The sequence below is a fragment of the Lycium barbarum genome, chromosome 8, assembly GCF_019175385.1.
Source record: "Lycium barbarum isolate Lr01 chromosome 8, ASM1917538v2, whole genome shotgun sequence".
Taxonomy (NCBI): Eukaryota; Viridiplantae; Streptophyta; class Magnoliopsida; order Solanales; family Solanaceae; genus Lycium; species Lycium barbarum.
Window position 1 is genome coordinate 123,388,855 of NC_083344.1, and position 20,872 is coordinate 123,409,726.

Genomic DNA, 20,872 nt, shown 5'->3' on the forward strand with positions numbered 1-20,872 from the left:
TCTGTCAAGGTACTACTATAGAACTCAGTACCGTATGTTTTCCCCTCTTCAACCGATATGACTGAACCTAAGTTCATTGGTTTTCTGTTTTGGTGTAGCTCTGCTTGTAATAAATGTCTGGGAGTGCAAAGAAGCTATAGAGTTGTAAGCGCTACAAATTTTCTAATTTCCTCGTGTGAAAGTTTATTTACATATCATTTGTTGGCTAGGGCAAGAGGTCTACTCAATACTTGTCAGTTAAACACTTCTTTGCATCAACATACTGTATTGTTTGCGCGAATTTGAAATTTACCATTAGTTCCCCTGTATAGGTCCAAGATAATCTTTTCTTCCTTAATCAGATTAGAATTTCAGTTATACTAGCACTGCATATTTTATGCAGCCATAGATTCTCCCATGAGTTCAATAAGAGGATATACTACTTCATGGTGATATCTGCAGAAAACATCTAATGATGTGAAACGTCTGATGACTTTCGGTTCTGTGTAACAACAAAATGTTAAAGAGCAAGAAAGCCTTGCATTATTGATGACCCAACAAAGACATATATGTCATGAATTGTCAACATGTTTCCAGCTACTATAACAGAACTCTCTTAGAGCGTTACAAACTTACTAGTGCAACAGTTTTGTCAACTGCAGCATTTCAGGTCCAGGCATCAATCTCTGGAGCTACTACTATAGGACTTCTTACAGTGTGATGACCGTTCTCATCCACCCAAGTGATTGAACCAGATTGTGCTTGGTCTTCTGTATTGCCTTTGTAACGTATGGTCAGAGTGTAGTCCTTCTTCTGATTTTTCTTCTCAAAAACCAAGGTCCGCGGTGAGATAGAAATTGTCGTGTTTTTTGGTGCTCTCACTTTTGCTTTATACTTAACTGCACCAGCTCCAACATTCGTGACTGTCCTCCTGAATTTCTGCTCCAACCAAGTGTAGTTACCAATTGGGCTAAAGAGAGCAATAAATGATGGGTAATTGATATCAGTGGATGGATTTAAGCAGTCGTGCTTAGCTGATGATCTAGCAATGGATTTGAATTGTGCTTCTGTGAAATTCATAGAGCAGAGAAGGTTCACGTAGTCTTGTGGAGTGGCATCATATATCAGGCCTGGATCAACAGCACGGTTTGGATCAACGAGTCCAGCTCCCATGGATAATGATGTGGCATATTTCTTATCATCCGCGGCTTTGATGGGTTTTGCAGTATTATCCAAAGGGTTGGCAGTGGTCATCATGGCAGACCGAATAGCTGACGGACTCCAATCAGGATGTGCTCCTTTCAGCATTGCAGCGATTCCAGCAATGTGAGGAGCAGCCATGGAAGTACCTGATAAAAGACGGTAATCACTATCTAAAAATGTATTGACACCAATAACAGCAGCTGAAACATTCGATGGCCAGGCTGCTAAAATTAACACTCCTGGTGCCACAATATCTGGCTTTGCAACTTGCAGATAGCTTCGTGAGGGGCCTCTCGAGGAAAATGCAGAAACAACTGGAGCTGGCTTTACATCAATATGTGTTTCCTGGAAACTGATGCTGGCTTTAGGTCTAACACTTTTGGTTGCATAGCCTATCACTCGTTTCCCTTCCTTGGTGCTTATCACAGCTCCACGATTTGTAAAAAAATTGGATGTCAATACATCTGGATCATCAGAAATATAGATGGCTCCTCCAAATCTTGACTCTGAGATAGCCGCCATTTGTTCCTCTACTTCTACTGCACTGCTATAACAAATTATGATGCTACGTTCAGCATTAGGGATTTGGGGTAATTGGTCTGATGAATCACAAGTGGATAAACTTTCATTCTTAACGAAAGCAAAATCCTTGATGGTGGTTCTCACCGGAAACAAGCTAAATCCAGCAATCTTTAAGCCATTCCCAAGAGTTAAAGTCCCGGAAAATGATCGGTCAGTGCTGCATGATGCCACGGTAAAGATCCAGGGGACTCCATTGGCTAAAGTTCCCATTTCAGGACCATTATTTCCAGCTGAAGCAGAGACTAAGACACCCTTCATCATGGCACCAAAAGAAGCTATTGCAATAGAATCTTTATACAATGGAATATTATCCCACCCATAAGAAATTGTTATTATGTCAACACCATCTGCAACAGCTTGGTCCATAGCAGCAATTAAATCAGAAGTAAAGGTTCCTTCTTCAAAGCTAAACTTATACACAGCTATCCTAGCCCGTGGGGCGATACCTCTTGCTGTTCCAGGAGCATATCTGAAATATGAGACTCCTTTAGCAAAACTACCAGCAGCAATGGAAGCAACATGAGTGCCATGACCATTAGTGTCTCTGGCAGAATTCATAGAAATCTTCACAGTAGGATCGCTAGCCAAAAGCCCCTTATTGAAATAATTCGCTCCAATGAGTTTTCTGTTGCACATTGAAGAATTGAACTGTGTTCCTGGCTTGCAAATTCCCTTCCACTTTTTGGGAACTTCAGATAATCCATCATCACTGAAACTGGCAGATTCTGGCCAAACACCAGAGTCGAGTACACCAATGATCACATCTTGACCAAAACCAGAAGCCGGCCATAGCCCAGAAGCAGGATTGAGCTTAAGAAACTCAGAGGTATGAGTAGTGTGAGCTTCAACAGTCCTATCTTTATAAGCCGAAAGGAAACCTGCTGAAGTCTTGAGGGATTCAAGCTCATCTTTAGACAAGACAGCACTGAATCCATCAATGACATTGTCATACGAATAAAGAAGTTTTGGAGCTAGATGGTGATCATTTTTTGAAATGGGAACTTCAATCTTGATGGAATCAATAATGGAAGAATGCCAGTTCTGATGACTAGCAAAGATTTTAGGCATAGAAGATGTGTCCAAGTGGACAATGTAAGTAAACCTCTCTGCTGAGGTTCCTAACAATAAAGAAGGACCAAAAAGAAACCAAGAGAACAGAAGAAAAGGTACTCCTAGCATAGTTTTTTCTCTGAACTTTGTGTTTTCCTACCATAAGAGAGCCTCCTCTTAATATACAGCCATAGGTTGCTGGTTTGGTGAAATAGATAATGCAATTTGACCAATTGGTTAGCTGTCATTTTCTAAGACATGTTGCTTTCTTTGAAAGAGAATAATGGAGTACTAGGAATTAGTTTCAGCCAGTGGACCTGAGGATATATTTGCTAGTCTAAATTAATGTTGTGTGCTTACTGTGTACACACTAAACGGGAAAAATGTTAACCATATTTCTAAGAATCGTAACAGAAACTATGTGACTGTGTGCTCATTGGCAATTTTTTTCTACACCACATATTGCCGGTGCCTTGACAGTTTTGACTATTATTGATGAGCAATTTGGTTCATTCTCAAGTGTCTTCTTTTACGTGGCTTATTAAACCTTCTAAAGCTGGCTTCTTTGATCAAACTTGGTTCATGGAATTAGCAAGAACTGCTGAAAAATTTGATCTATTTCCCTGCTGAAGCACAAACTGTTGTCATTAACACTAACAATGCAATTTAGCCATCTCGCCAAAATATGTCTACTTTGGTGGCACCATTTAACCTTGTAACTTAAAATGGTGATAACCAACTGTTAAATTTGTTACTGCAGCTAACAGAATTAGCCTGCATGTAGCTAAATTTTTAATGAGTTGATTTTGTTAGTCTAAATTAGAGTTTTTTGTGCAATATGATGGGGCTTGAATGGAGGGAAAAAGTACCTGATGAGAGTGTTTTAGTGGTGAAAGTTTGTCCTGTTGCTTTACAGGGTAGTGGAAGTACTATCATATGCAATCCTCAGCTTTGATTTTAGAATCAAATACTAACATGATTCTTGTCCCTATTTGTAAGTGTTAGCAAGTAGGGATGAAGTGTGAGAGGAAAGGCTCTTTACAATGACCCTCTATTTGTACACTTTCTCCTCAATTATTAGAAAGTGACTGCCTAACAATTACTCCATCCGTTCCAAAAAGATTGTCTTAGTTTGATTTAACACGGAGTTTAAGAAATAAAGGAATACTTTTGAAATGTATGATCCAAAACAAGCATTAGATATTTGTGTGGTTGTAAATTATCTCATCAAGTTAAATTGTTTATAAATATAAAAATGTGTTAATCTCTGGGACAAACTAATAAGAAAAGTAAGACAATCTTTTGGGACGGAGGGAGTACCTTATTACCATATCGTGGGATGGATTCCTCCAAACTACGGGTGGCATCATGACCTGTCCAACCTACTCAAGTGACTTGCCTATTTTAGCCCAATCCATTTCCTTTCATCTAAAAATTGGGCTGATATGTAGCCTAAATTGATCCATAGAAACTTTGTCAAAAGATTTTCAAAAAGATTTTTTTAAATTGATATGTTATATATAGCCATAATAAGAAGGAAAAAAAATAGTTTTATTAGGCACTTAAGAAATTATAAAAGAACAAACAAAGAAAGTAAAACTTACTAAAAATTGGGAGGGTTGTGTTATGATCCGCATTTAGCCAATTTTAACCCAACCAATTACAGCCCAAGTAATAACTTTTGGGTGAGTCAATAACTGACTCATTGGGTGAGTCAATAACTGACTCATTTATTAACACAGTCCATTTTGACCGCCTATGACATCCCTACTACAAACTTATCAAGAGGTCTCGGGTTTGATCCTGAGAATGAAGTTTTTGTTGGTAGGGAGCGTTTCCCCTACAATGGACTTTATGCCATACGAATACGCATTAGTCGGGATCCAAAACGAGTACCAGATACTGAGTGGCAAACCAAAAAAGTTACCTCAAACACCTTACTTGATTTCTACATTAAGAACTAGTTTTCAGCTTATAAAACCCTCTCACATAAAGTCTTCATTAGTCTTCCTGGCCTCACTAGAGTAGCGGAGCTACATAGGCCTCAAGGCGATCAATTGAAAAAACAACTATATATGTGTCAATCATTTTTTTTAATATATAATTTGGAATTAAATCTTGATTATTCTTAGTAAAATTCTTGATTTCGGCACTGATCACACCAATCTTGATTATCCTGGGTGAAATCTTGATTTTGCTCAACCTCGACCTACACAAGTGATTTTTTAACCCACATTTTGAAAAGTTCTTGCAGTTTGAATTGTAATCTCCTGGTTATTCAATTGTACCTTAGAAATTAATTAGATTTATGGTTAAAAAATTTAAATGGTTGATTGAGTTGGCACGCTTTATATGGATATGGAAAAGAAAAAGGCGCGTGGGCATGTTAACCAACAGAAAATGGGAATCGTGGGCCAGTGGTGTAGTAGCCCTAAATGGAAAGCCCACTATAATATACAATACCTTTACGGGCTGGGCCCATTAGCATATGCATATACATATAGGGAAAATTTACAATCCATAACTACATTTAAGACTTATTTATTAGTAATAGTTATTTTTTTTAATTATTTTTGGTAGCTTAATTATTTATCAAATTACCATTTATAACTTATTTTTGTAAATAAGGTACCTCTCTCCCACTTACCCACAATCTCTTTTTTTTTTCAAATATTTTTCTCACATCTTCAATTCACAACCGTATTTTACTCCCGTTATTCTTCACTATAATTAGCACGGTTTCTTCTTCTTTCTTATCATTTACCCAATCTCTACAGGTAACTAATTTTTGTTATATTATTTGTTGTATTTCTCTTCAATTTTTCATAAATTTCATCGTCTTTACCTTTATTTTTCGTTCAACTTTTTTAAAAACAATATTTTCAGCCATTGTTAGAGTATCTTCAACAAGCTCTAACTCTTCATTTTAATGGCGGATATTGATACTCCAAGCAAAAATACACTAGTGGCAACAAGAAAAGCAGTGGAGGATCTCCAGCCAATGGCTGAAGCTCAGCCATAACAATTCATAAATCTCCATGGATAGGCCGAAATAAGAGGAAAATCCTTCTCATGTTTGCTAATCATGTGGTGTCGTTTATCTTATGAGTGATGAAGAATAGTATTGATTATAGCAATATGATATTGTAGCATCATCTAGGAGCAAGAAAATAGGTTGTTGTTGTAGAAACACCATTGATGAGAGTTGTGGAGCTTCATGCCCACCAAGTGTTCGATAAAATATTTCAGTATATTCAGTGTATCAACAAACAATATATCTAATTTTCAGCATATTTCAGTGTATTATTTCGCTGTATTTAAATGTATTTATCTTTTTTTTGGTGTATAGCCTATTTTTACTCCACTTTGTTTTCACGATTTTTGTATTTCATTGCATTTCAATGTATTTCTGCATTTTGCATTTCTAATTTATGAAGTAGTTTCTGATATATTTCATTGTATTCCATTGTATATATGCATGCTACAACTTTATATTTCTTAAAAAATCAACCATATTTCATTATATTCCAGCGTATATTTTTCTATATTTGGAAGTTTTCAGATCTTTAGTGGTTTTTGAATTCAAAAAGTTTTGATTGTGATAAAAGTTGAGAGAGATTCGTGAGCTGTTATGGAATGCGTGAAATATGGTTGATTTAATTTAACTTACCATTTAAAAAGAAAAAGAAGAATATGTTCCAAAAATATAGGCTATTTTTGCTCAACCCGATTTTGTATTTCCGTGTATTTCAAAAAATCTGTTCCATAAATAGCTTCTGATTTCATTGGAGCGTGTTTACTGTTCACTGTATTTCTCTATATTTAAAAAAAAATAGAAATACACGCGTTTTTAAAGAAAAGTAGCTACACTTGGTAATTTTGCATTTTATAGTTATATTTAGTTAGAAGCCAATAAAAGGTAGCTATTTATGTAAGTTTCACTTCTTCTTTTTTTTTGCGCGGGTTGGCCTTCATTTGGGTGGTCTTTAATTTTTGTCTTTCAAATTGGTGGTCTTTAAGTTTTGTCTTTCGCCTAATAACCTGAGGTTGTGGGTTCGAACCTCAGCTCAGTAAAAAAAAAAAAAATCGTCAAGGCAGAACAAATTTTGCCTTAAGGCAGAATTTTGCAAATCCATCCATGCAAATTTGGGGATTAATGTCACACCCCAACCTTGGGAGGTGTGGCCGGCACCTGACACCCGAAGGGCCGAGCAAACCAACTGTGACATATGAACTCTATAACGTGAATTATAGGCCGACAAAGCCGCTGAATAATAATTGTAAGAAATATATCATGACAACTTGCAAGCAGAAAAGACCCAACAATACATATATGCATAACTAGGGCCGACAAGGCCACAACCAAGAAAGAGTCAGAAGGCCGGCAAGGCCAAACGCAATACCTGTACACTGACTGATAGTCTGTAAGCCTCTAAGAGCACTAATATGCATCAACTGATCGGGACAGTGGCCCCGACGTACCCATAGCCATACTTATAATACATATATATATATATATATATATATATATATATATATATATATATATATATATATATATATATATATATATATATATATATATATATATATACATGCATGCATCTTATTTAATGACTCTGACCAGCAGCTCTGGAGAATGGAGTGCGAACATCCCTGCTGAACTCTGGTATCCTATTGAGAAAGGTACACCAATCCGTCTACCGTACCTGTGGGCATGATCACAGCGCACAAAATGCGTCAGTACGAAAGATGTACCGAGTATGTCAGACGGTAAGTGTAAACATAACATAAGCATAAGAGATATAGATAACAGGGGAAGAGATGTAGAGACAACCTGAAATTCTGAACGAGGCCACTGAGGGCAACCATAACCATGACAGGAATATAACTGTATGCTCATAAAAATCATTCCTCACGGTGGAGGCTTATAGCATAGCATATCATATCATATAATAATATATATCCCTCTGTGGGGTGAGCTCATCATCATATCATCATCATCTTTGCCCAATTGATTAGTGGCAATGCACAGCTACGTGCCTACCCGGCCGCTTACAACACGGCTCGGTAAAGAAAGAAATACATCTAGGTGCACAGCTACGTGCCTACCCGGCCACCTACAACACGACTCGGTAAAGAAAGAAACATGTCTAGGTGCACATATAAGTGCCTACTCGGCTGACTATAGCACGACTCGGTAATGAAAATAAATACATATATAAAAGTGCACTGCAAGACTGACCTCAGAAGAGATATCATAAGAAGAGTCGGAGTGACCTATCGTTGTTACCCTCTGACTATCGTTATTGTCGCTACATTCTTTATCTTTCAATTCAAAAGACAACAACATGGAGAACATGTAAGATAATTGGTATGAGTTACACATGAAGTAGAGTTCAACTCATTCGGATGGTATATGATCAATCCAATTTTAGCAGAAACATTCCAATTCGGTGGCCAAAAGAGATATGGAAGCATGAAACACGTTTGATGCAATTATCTATGAAATAAAGATTAGTCAATTACAAAGAAGGGTATTCATCTCATATTTAGTGGAAACTTATGTCAATGGAAGGTCCATCATCTGTAAGTGATGGACAATAAAGATAAGGATGTGGGAATACTTTAATACAAGCTATTTCGGAGAAGAGGTAAGCTTAACTATTTCGGGATACGCCCGACTGAAGTTTTACTAAAACGTTTCAATCGATAACCAAAGAAACATGGAAATATGGATAGCACTTTAATATAAGTCATGTATGAAGTAGAGGGCTGCTCAAGTAAAAGAATATGATCGACTTATGTTTTCACGGAATGAATGTATAAATGAAACGTTCGTCGAGTTCTAGTCATGCCACAAAAGAGAAGAGAAAGCTTTACATACCTTGTTGATGGAGTTATATATGTTTCCCGAGTCCTCGAATGCCTTACGAACGATCACTTACATCATACGACCAATATGGGATCAATTCCAAATGCATAGCTTATGGAAATACTCATTGAGGCATTTCGTCGAACAACTTGCGGGCGTAAGTTCGTAGGGTCATTTGTAGTTTAATTTCTTCATTCAAGACTACCATTTTTCTTCTCCTTCACTCCTATTCTTCCTTATCAATCCATCCATAACTTCATAGCTCCAAATAATACATTTAAACCACAAGAAACAGCCCAAACAATCAAGTTCCTCCATAAGAGTTCCTTAGGGTTAATAAAGACTTGTCCTATGGCATTTCTCCTCCAATTTCTAGGTTAAATACTTGTAGAAGCTTAAGAGGACCATGAGAAGGGTAGAACATACCTTCAACTTCAAGAATCACTCCAAAACAGATATTACTTCAAGTTGGAGATTTCTTCTGAAAAGCGAAACAACGAAGAAATGGCGATTCTACGATTACCACGTGATTCCTTACGTTAAAGTTACTTTATTAGCCTTTGGATTTGCTTATGATTGATGGAGAAATGTTTGAGAGAGTATAGGGAGTGCTTAGGGTTTTTATCTTAGAGAAAATGAAGGTCCAAGATGATTTGTGGGTCTTTTATACAAAAGGGAATAAGCTGCCACCGACCTAGCGCACTATTTCCGCTGCAGTTTATGTCCCTAGACGGAAATGCAAATATCTCTCTATTCCGATGTCGTATCGATGAACGGTAAAATGCGTTGGAAACTAGACTCGTAGAGCTTCGATTTGGTGGGTGGATCACCCCGTAACTCCAAGTAGATTGAGATAAAAGCTCTTCGACATCTGACCCAAATTTCAGTGAAATTTACAAACTTAATTTGCGACGACCTTTGTCGACTTTCGTATTACAACTCGTTTGAGTACCAACTTAACAAGAGACCATTATACAATTCAAATTCTTCATATCATTACTTGCTTAGCATGTGAAGCACTCCTAATCTCTCCCAAAAGTGCAAGTTATTATATTGCTAACTTGCCGACTTTTGACGAAACCCATGCTTCTTTGATTCATCCACCCTCCAAATCTTCCGCCACTTACTAATATTATTTACAGACTCTTGTAACCATTTATATTAATAAGCTCAATCCCTTTTAACCTCAAGATAATTTCTTTTTGAACTTGCGTCGATTAACCCATGATGCGACTTTAACGTGTGAAAATTCGGGGTGTAACAATTAAGGCAGTATTTGCATAGATAGAATTTGCAAAACTGTACATACAAGGCAGAATTTGGGCCTTAAGGACAAAAGTTAAAGATCACTTATTTGAGGGACAAAAATTAAAGACCACCCCCAGCGAAGGACAATCCTGCAAAAAGCCCAAATCATTTTATCTATTTTAATAGGTTTCAGAGCCTCTTTGTTTTTCTCTTTACGTTTCTACATAATTCTCATGATGAGTATTACCTCGTTTACTTTAATTGTTCAATATTCGAAAAATAGATTTTTATTTTTACTGTCCACGATTTTAAAAATAGATTTTTACTTTTACTTGTCTACTTTCGTATATCAAGAGAAAAATAATTTATTTTTTCCTATTTTACATTTCAGTCTGTCTTTCCCCATGCCATAACAGACTCCTTTAACATCTTCTTCATTGAAGCTTTTCATCTTTGTTTTTCTATGTGAATGTCATACTAGTATTAATTTCTGTATTTCAAAACTTATTTGATCTTACTTGTTTTTTCTGCTCTTATTGGCATGACGTTTGGAATTAACTTGATATAAAGTTCACATTTTTATCAAGAGAGAAATATAAATGGATATGTGTAGCTCTCATCACGTCTTTAATTGTAAGGAAATTTAGCTTACGTACCAAAAAATATTCATTTCTTTTTTAAACTTTGTGATCATTTAAATACTGTCACATAAAATGAAAAGAAAAAGTACCATCTTTGGAGTGTAACCTAATCTATTAGTAGTTTGGTTGATCTAAAAATATTAGAAAAGCTTTATCTTTTTCCACCAAGGTTTATAATCTGGTGATATAAATGGTAATTTTTCACATAATAAGATGCCGTTTGGCCATAAATACCAAAAATAAATTCACTTTTTTTGGAACTTTTGAAGTTGGATTTGGAGTTGGAGTTGTGTTTGGTCATAATTTTTGAAATTGTAGTTTTTGATGAAATGTAATTGTAAAAAAGTGATTTTTTTTTTTAAAAACAAGTTTTTCTTGTTTTTGGTATTCCGGAACATAACTCCGGAGTTGTATTCCGAATATTTATGGCCAAACGCCTAAAAGTAAAAAAAAGTGAATAATTTTTATGGCCAAACGACTACTAAGTGTAGATTCAATTCTCACTGTCATTTTCTAGCTGTCTTTAGTACTGTTGGTGTTCTGACTATTGACTTGATAGTTGTTGTCTCTTGATAACTGACTTTCATCTTTTATCACTAAATATATTTATTTCTTGATACGGTGAAGTTCTTGCTTTAACTGCAGAAGAAGGGATCTTTCTATCCGGTTTTAGATTTCCCAAGCTAACATGGAATTATTGAAGACCTATTGAATATATGTTTTTTCTTAACGGTGTAAAAAAATATTTATATCGTCCGTCAGGGCGGAGCTAGGGGACGCCCATCCAAGTTCTTTTTGCTGAAAAATTACACTGTATATATATGGTTAGGTCAAAATTACTTTTATGTGCTTATAATAGATGTTGACAGTTGAATTCTATTGGCTTTTTCTTATATTCACTTTTTATATTTTGAATTCCTTAGTGAAAATTTTGACTTAGCCGCTGTCGTCAGTACTGACAGGCCAGTCATACTCGGGGGTTAAAATAAAAATTAAGAAGAGGTGGGCACACATTGCAAGTCTCATGATTGAACTTCAACTGATTATCCAAAGGGAAAAGACTAATTTCATAGAGGAAATAGATGTGGAAATTTCCATTTGCTTAGAAATATGTGGCTTTTCCATGTAATGTTAAGAAGATAGATATATGGCTAAATGTCAAAAGCATTTTAAGCACAAAAATGAAGAAGCAATTGGAAAGCTGGAGGAACTTTTAAGAGAGTATTTAGTTTGCATGCTTAGTTTAAGATACCATTGCTCAACTCCACTTTATACTTATGGAAAGGAACTGATTATGCTATGATGCAATTCTTACATATTGTTGATAGGAAGAATTTTTGAGTTTTAGCTCTGAAGATAGTTAGTAACATAGTTTTGTTTTGTCCTGCTGATGGATCTCTTGACAATAATGTTATGGATAACTTTTGATTGGTGGATGATGTGTTCAAACATACTCTTTGAGGTCAATGGATATGTGCTGAAAGGATAGCTTTTTGAAGGTGTTGTTTTACCATCAGCTAACTTTTAATTGATACAAGCTTTTTAAGCAATAATTTCTTTTTGACAAGGGAAAACTTGAGGAAGCAATCTCCATATAACATGCTCTGTAAAATTATCTTGTGAAACTAAACCATGGAAAGCCTACTGTATGAATGTTGCTACTGATTAATGATCCCTGTCGCCGTTCTTGGCGACTAGCAAAGATCTCTCTTCAGTGTCTATTACTCTATTAGCAGAAATTGAATAGAAACCTCTGTTCTATAGTTATACTTAACTACTTATCAACTAATACAATAGTCGTATGCCCAGTTTAGAGCTTCAAATTAGACCTTAATCAGTCAAGGTAATACTATAGAACTCAGTACTTATGTTTGCCCCAATTCAACCCATATGACTGAACCAAAGTTCATTGGTTCTCTGTTTTGGTGGAGCTCTGCTTGTAATAAATGTCTGGAATACAAAGAAGCAATAGAGTCGTAGGCGCTACAGATTTTCTAATTTCCTCATGTAGAATTTCATTAACATATCATTTGTTGCCTAAGGCAAAAGGTCTACTCAATGCTCTTATTCTATAGACAAAAAGCCCTTTCCCTCTCATTTGTCAGTTTAACACTTCTTTACATCAACAGACTGTTTTTTTTCTGGCCCTAAATGGGAAAATACCATGAATTTCCCAGTATAGGTCCAGGAAAATCTTTTCTTCCATATCCTGGGGCTCTTTACAACAGCAGGATTAGAATTTTTAGTTGTACCCTGCATCTTTTATGCACCATAGATTCTCCTGAAGTTGAATAAGTGGATGTATACTTCATGGTGATATCTGCAGAAAACATCTAATGACTTTAGTTTTATGTAGCAACAAAATTTTAAAGAGCAACTAAGTCTTGCTTTATTGAAAACTGAAAAAATATTATTCAACAATTACTTCAAACATGTGCTTTTCCAGCATGCTTCCACCTACTTAAACAGACCTCTCTTTGACAGTTACAAAATTACAAATGAAACAGCTTTGTCAGCTGCAGCATTTCAGGTCCAGACATAAATCTCTGGAGCTACTACTATAGGACTTCTAACGGTGTGATGACCGTTGTCTTCCACCCAAGTGATTGAACCAGATTGTGCTTTGTCTTCTGCAATGCCTTTGTAACGTATGGTCAGAGTATAGTCCTGCTTCTGACTTTTCTTCTCAAACAACAAGGTCTGAGGAGAGATAGAGATTATCGAGTTGTTTGGTGCTTTCACTGTTGCTTTATATTTAGCTGCACCAGCTCCAACATTCGTGACTGTCCTCCTGAATTTGTGCTCCAACCAAGTGTAGTTACCATTTGGGCTAAAGAAGGCAATAAATGATGGATAATTGATATCATCAGATGGATTTGAGCAGTTGTGCTTAGCTGATGATCTAGCAATTGTTTTGAATTGCGTTTCTGTAAGATTCATGGAGCAGAGAAGGTTCACATAGTCCTGTGGAGTGGCATCATATATCAGGCCTGGATCAACTGCACGGTTTGGATCAACGAGTCCGGCTCCCATGGATAATGATGTGGCATCTTTCTTATCATCCGCAGCTTTGATGGGCTTATCAGTATTATCCAAAGGGTTGGCAGTGGTTATCATGGCAGATCGAATAGCTGAAGGACTCCAATCAGGGTGTGCTCCTTTCAGCATTGCAGCGATTCCAGCAATGTGAGGAGCAGCCATGGAAGTACCTGATAAAAGACGGTAATCACTATCCAAAAATGTATTGACGCCAATAACTGCAGCTGAAACGTTGGATGGCCAGGCTGCTAAAATTAACACTCCTGGTGCCAGAATATCTGGCTTTGCAACTCGCAGATAGCTCCGAGAGGGGCCTCTCGAGGAAAATTCAGAAACCATCGGAGCAGGCTTTACATCAATATGCGTTTCCTTGAAACTGATGGTAGCTTTAGGTCTAACACTTTTGGTTGCATAGTCTATCACTTGTTTCCCTTCCTTGGTGCTAATCACTACTCCAGGATTGGGAAAAAAATTGGATGACAATACATCTGGATCATCAGAAACATAGATGGCTCCTCCAAATCTTGACTCTGAGATAGCCGCCATTTGATCCTCGACTTCTACTGCATTGCTATAACAAATCATGATGCTACGTCCAGCATTAGGAACTTGATAATAGGTCAGATGAATCACAAGGAGATATACTTTCGTTGTAAAGCACAGGCAATTCCTTGATGATGGTTCTCACTGGAAACAAGCTAAATCCAGTAATCTTTAAGCCATTCCCAAGAGTTAAAGACCCGGAAAATGATCGGTCTATATTGCACGATGCCACTGTAAATATCCAGGGGACTCCATTGTTTAAAGTTCCAATTTCAGGACCACTATTTCCAGCTGAAGCAGAGACTAAGACACCCTTCATCATGGCACCAAAAGAAGCTATCGCGATAGAATCCTGATACAATGGAATGTCAACCCACCCATAAGAAATGGTCAGTATGTCAACACCATCTGCGACAGCTTGGTCCATAGCAGCAATTAGATCAGAAGTGAAGGTCCCTTCGTCAAAACTAAACTTATACACAGCTATCCTAGCTCGTGGCGCAATACCTCTTGCTGTTCCAGGAGCATATCCAAAATATGAAGCTCCTTTAGCAAAATTACCAGCAGCGATGGAAGCAACATGTGTGCCATGACCATTAGTATCCCTTGCAGAATTCATGGAAATATCCACACTAGGATCATCAGCAAGAAGCCCCTTATTGAAGTAATTAGCCCCAATGAGTTTCCTGTTGCACAATGAAGAATTGAACTCTGTTCCTGGCTTGCAAATTCCCTTCCACCTTTCTGGAATTTCAGGCAATCCATCATCACTGAAACTGGCAGATTCTGGCCAGACACCAGAGTCAAGTACACCAATGATAACATCTTGACCAAAACCAGAAACTGGCCATAGCCCAGAAGCAGGATTGAGCTTAAGAAACTCGGAAGTACGAGTTGTGTGAGCTTCAACAGGTCTGTCTTTATAAGCCGAAAGAAAGCCTTGTGACTTCTTGAGAATTTCAAGTTCATCTTTAGATAAAACAGCACTGAAGCCATGAAGGACATTGTCATAAGAATAAAGAAGCTTTGGAACTGGATGGTGGCCATTTTGTGTAGCGGGAACCTCAATCTTGATGGTATCAATAATGGAAGAATGCCAGTTCTGGTGACTAGAAAAGATTTTAGGCATAAAAGATTTATCCAAGTGGACAATGTAAGTAGACCTCTCTGCTGAAGTTCGTAATAACAAAGAAGGACAAAATAGAAACCAAGAGAACAGAAGGAAAGGTACTCCTATCATAGTTTTTTCCCTCTGCATTTAGTGTTTTCCTACTATAACAGACCCTCCTTTTAATATACACCTTAAGAAACAGCTACAGTTGGCTGGTTTTGTGAAGTAGATAATGCAGTTTGACCAATTGGTAAGCTTTCATTTTCTAAGACTTGTTGGTTTCTTTGAAAGAGAACAATTACTAGGAAGTTAGTGCCAGTAGACCTGTGGAGACTTTTGCTAGTCTAAATCAAAGTTGTGTGCTTGCTGTGTACACACTATACAGGAAGAATGTTAAACCATGTTTTTAAGTGATCAATTGAGGTTGGAATATACAGTAATTAATACTAATGATTAAGTTACAAACACCGACTAGAAAAATCTTAGTTTATCTTCCTTTTTCTGGAGTTATATTATGTTAGGCATAATACATAAGCAGACTCTCAAACTTGGTTTCAGCTGGTAAGTATGCCCTCCAAAATTGGGTGTGCATAAGTATGCACCTCAACTTGTATAAAGTTGAACACGTAAATACAAATGTTGACGCGGCACATAAATTTTGGAGGTGTCTAGATGATCATTTTGTAAGTTGGAGCGATCAACTGACAAAGTGGAGACAAGTTGAGGTGCCTACTTGTGCACACCCAAAAAAGTTGGAGGGCATTCTTGCCAGCTGAGACCAAATTTGAGGGTCTATTTATGTATTACTGCTATTATTATCAGGATTTTGTGGTAAACAAATACCAACTAGAAAAATCTTTTACAATTATTTGGAAAAAGTTATATGGCCATTATTTGAAGAGTTTCGTTTCTTTCAAACAGGTTCTTTAAAACAGAAGTGCTATGAGATATTTTCTCAAAGTATCTTTTTCCTCACATAACACTTGCAAAAATTTTAAGAAAGATTTACCGAACATACAACTATTCAAAACAAAATCCTGTCCACACCTCACCTCATGTTGTCCTCTCTTAGAATCCCAACAAAGTCTTTCAATTCACTATGAAAAACCCACCTCTTCTCCTCTTCTTCTTCTTCAAAAGTCTTGTGTAAAAGATTCCTTAAATCTTCCTATCACCTCTCTTTTTCTCATTTAAGAGTGAGAAATATTTCAAGCTAAAGAAAATTTCATTCAAGACTCTCACTAAAAAGTCAAAAATTTCAGCATCTCTTTTGGTTTCTCTCCTATTTCTTCTAAATTTTGGGATAAATTTTATATGAAGCTGTTTGGCTATACATATACTCTTTTCGTCTCACTTTATATGAATGGAGAAAGTTGTTACTATTAGATTAGCCTTTTGATATCACGTATGAAGGAATGTTTTTTAAAAAAGTAAATAAGCATAGATAAGTATGGATTGTCATTGTCTGGACAAACACAGTGTTTATTTGGTGATAAAATTAGTACTAGCATTGGGAATTTGTAGCAAGTGGGACGTTTGTGTTGAGTTACGATGAAAAAAATGACCCTACCATATTGTGACTGATTGGTAAATGTCCTATATTGGAATGATTTTATAGTCACCCAATCATCCTGGGAGGTTCATACTTTTCATACTTTTCTAATGGCTGAATACATGTGCGACCCTTAAATTTGTTCGGATTTTTCATTTAAACACGTCAACTAAGAACAGAACTATGAAATACCTGAAGTCCGTGAAAACTGTGCTTATTGAACAAGATGCGCTGACATAGCACAACGCGTACTTTCCACCCCTTCTCTGTGCGTTAAATGCCTTCAAATGACTAATTCAGTTTTGTTTTTGCCTTTTCTTTTTCTTTTTGTTCCTTTTTCATTTTTTTGCTCTTTTTTCTACTATTTCCTCTCTTTCTCAAGGCAACTTTTCTGTCTTTTACAGAGGGTTCCTCGTCACTCAAATACCAAGTTTAATCTCTAGAAGCAGATTTATTGGAGGGAACATATATATATATATATATATATGCTTCAGAGTGAACATTTAAATGTGTAACTTGCATACAGATCTTGGATCCCCCACGTCAAGTAAACGGAAGGAGGACGCTAGATGAAAAAGTGACAATTGTTAGCATACATCAAGGTGCTAACTATGGCTGTAGATTGTTCTGCATTCAATTTTCTAGTTTCCTTCATGTGTTGGCTAAGGCTTTTTGAGTTATATTATGTTGTCAGGATTTTTTTTTGGTAAACACACACCAACTTGAAAATGTTTTACAAGTAAAATGTTTTATGGGCATATTTCTTTCAAAAAAGTTCTTTTCCCACTTACATAACACTTAAAAACTTTACCAAAAAGTAAAATTGTTCAAAACTGAATTCTCTCTTAAGATTCTTGCAGAAAAGAACAAAGTCTTTCAATTCATCGTGAAGAACCCATCTCTTCTTACTCAAAAGTCTTGTGTAAAAGTCTAAAAGATTCCATATATCTTCTCATCACCTCTCCTTTTTTCCTTCAAATTGAAAGCTCAGCAACTTTCTTCTGATTTCTCCTCTTCCTTTTAAGTTTTGGAATCGTTTTATATGAAACAGTTTGGCTAGATATATACTCTTTTTGTCTCATTTTATACGAATGGAGAAAGTTGTTACTATGAGATTAGTCTTTTGGAATAACGTATGAATACTATTTTATTTCAAAGTAAATAAGCCTAGACAAGTATAACTATGGATTGTCATTGTTTGGACAAACACATTTTTTATTTGGCGATAATAAACAGTACTACTAGTATTGGGTATTTTCAGCAAGTGGGACATCAGTCTCAAGTTGCTATTAAAGAATGACCCTACCATATTTTGATTGATTGGTATGTCCCATATTGGAATGATTTTATCATATTTTGATTGATTGGTATGTCCCATATTGGAATGATTTTATAGTCACTCAATCATATTGGAAGGTTCATACTTTTCGAATTGTATGCATGCCGATCCATTATCTCCTCTCCCTCCTTCTATACACACAGAGACTCTCTTTTTCCGTGTATGTATATACACGTTTCTATTGGCGCATATGTACTATTTTATACTCTTTTTTTGTATTAGTGAATTGCTCATATGTCATTAAATTCATCAAACCACGACATTATTGTCTCAGTTGGTATATTGTCTTTGTTATTTCATTTATTGTCGTTCAAAATTTGTATGGTAAGCTACCGCATGATATCTTTTTATTTCAACCCTACTGTATGAATGTTGCTACTGATTAATGACCCCTATTTCTGAGCTCTCCTACAGGGGCCGGCTCAATAAATTTGGTGGCCTAAAGCCAAATTTAATAAGAGGCTTTAATTTTTTATTTTTTTTTAAATTACGTATAAATATGTTTTTGAAATCTATTTTCATAACTTTTTGAGATGTAAAGTTGTTTTATTTTTATTTTTTATAATTAATTTCTTCTAATATTTTTTCAATTGATAATATATATATAACTAATCCGGTTAAGATCTCTTGAGACATTGTTGATTATAGGTTAGAGTTTATCAATTTTGGAAGACTTTTTTTTCGCATATTCAATTGTTCCAAGAACTGTTAACATTATTCTATAAGCAATATAGACATTAAATTAAAGAGTCATGTCTTTTTTTATCTAATTAAGTATATTAATTAGAGTATTATATTCTACTTGTACCATTTTTCTTTACTTTAACTCAAAAATAAATATAAACCCTCAATATCAAAGTTACTACTATGCTTTAAGGAATTTTCGAGGTCAAGGATATTTTTATAGACTAGTCTCTGAGCACGCGCGTTGCGCGTGTACGCTTTTTCTAAGATTACAAAAGCTTTGAGAACACCACATAAAAACATGTCGGACTTGAGAGATCCTACATCTTATTGCATACTTCTCTAGTAAATCAAAGAACTTAACGAAATATTTGACACGATGGAAGTATCCATTAAATATTTAGCTATTTTTCTATCCATGAAGAAATTACTAAAAAGAAATATCTTCATGTATTTACATCTATATTGATACATATACCAGAGAGGAAGCGATACAATAACATAATCATAGCTAGAGAAGATTTGGGGCAATTATATTAGGAACATGACTCAAGTAGAAGTAGGGATAAATTGCTAGCATGCTTTTTTGCAATTCAACTTTTGTCTCTCAACGTCGTATATGCATACATCAAATCAAATACTCAAATATTTGAATTTTGTCAACAAACGGTGAAATATCGTACGAACATCATATTGAAGCAGCTGTATTTATATGCTATGAAATATGGCCCAGATATCAACTGGAATTCTGCAAATCAACTTTAGACGAAATAAAATGTTGGAAAAATATAAAGACTAATAAATATATGTACAATCTTAGTTATCGTTGCTCTGCATACACCTTCCCCCTCCTCACAAATTTTCCTTGACTTCGAGCTTCGCCTTAGCTGATTCTAACTCCATCGCATTTTGTGTAGCAAAGCTTATTCCCCGCCGCTTCTTTCCTCTCATGAAATAACAACTTTATAATGCAGAGAAGTGCATCTGTTGGTTTTCTTGGATTGATGAGATAATTCATTAACATGATTGCCGTTATAATTTGTTTGAATAATAATAGCTCTACTCATTACACTTTGAAAGGTTACAATTTTTAATATAGTAAAAGCTAAACATCATTAGTATCCATTACTCAAAAGAAATAAATTGCTTTAATTATATAAGCTTAGTGCTTAGATACATTGTACTCGAGAAAATCAAAAGCCTCTACAGCTGACTCTCTTAATATCTCACATTTGATTTTTTTTATTTAACTTTTTATTTTTAAAACTTTTTATTAGGATGTATATTTACATTTTTATACAAAGATGTTTTTGGAATTGTAGTTGATTCAAGGAAAAAATGACTTTTAAGTTTTATATGGATGTTCTTATATGATTGAGCACTCCCTTTTTATGGCAGATATAATTTAAACTATGGATAAATATTTGACACAAAAAAGGTACTCTAGAAGTGATATGAAATGGCAATATATTATACATTTTATTAATTCATAGAATAAGAAAAGATTGTGAAACAATGACTTTAATAGCTAGTGGAAGCTCAAAGGAACAATCAGATAAAAAACGTGGAATTCAATTATAGAAAATGAATAGAATTTTTTTCTGATTTGATTCAATGCAGTTTAAAATTCATTACTGCTCCAGAAAAGTTTGATTCAACTTTCATGTAATAGAAATATTACTTCTTAATATTTAATGAATTAGATATTTTACTGCATTGCACGTGTATTCCATGCTAATTAGTACAAACTTCGTAGAATATTAGAAATAATATTTGAATAAGTATGATGAATTGCACTAAATTAGAAAGGGATGAATGCATGCTCAAATTGACGAATAGTGAGCTTATACAATTGGTATTCATTACCGTCGCAAATACTATCTTACCAGAAGTTACTATCAAGTGAAGTTGAAATGATACGCTTCATTTTCAAGAGAGAAAAGAAAAGTTTCTTAGCATTGTTTTCTATTACTTCGGTCACTAATACTATAGTATGTAGTTGTACACAACCAACAAATTGTGTAAT

General features: G+C 35.5%; 1 protein-coding gene and 1 pseudogene across 1 annotated transcript; both read right to left on the bottom strand.

The window, feature by feature from the left end:
• Positions 1–499: 499 nt before the first annotated feature.
• LOC132607085 (subtilisin-like protease SBT3) lies at positions 500–3,618 on the bottom strand. Its single transcript, XM_060320904.1, has one exon. The coding sequence runs from the start codon at positions 2,941–2,943 to the stop codon at positions 646–648; it is 2,298 nt and encodes a 765-aa protein (XP_060176887.1). The 5' UTR covers positions 2,944–3,618; the 3' UTR covers positions 500–645.
• Positions 3,619–12,966: 9,348 nt separating this feature from the next.
• LOC132607086 (subtilisin-like protease SBT3) lies at positions 12,967–16,675 on the bottom strand (annotated as a pseudogene).
• Positions 16,676–20,872: the final 4,197 nt, after the last annotated feature.

Bases quoted from the DNA above. Each gene is read 5' to 3' on its own strand.
- LOC132607085 (XM_060320904.1), bottom strand. From the start codon at position 2,943: ATGCTAGGAGTACCTTTTCTTCTGTTCTCTTGGTTTCTTTTTGGTCCT.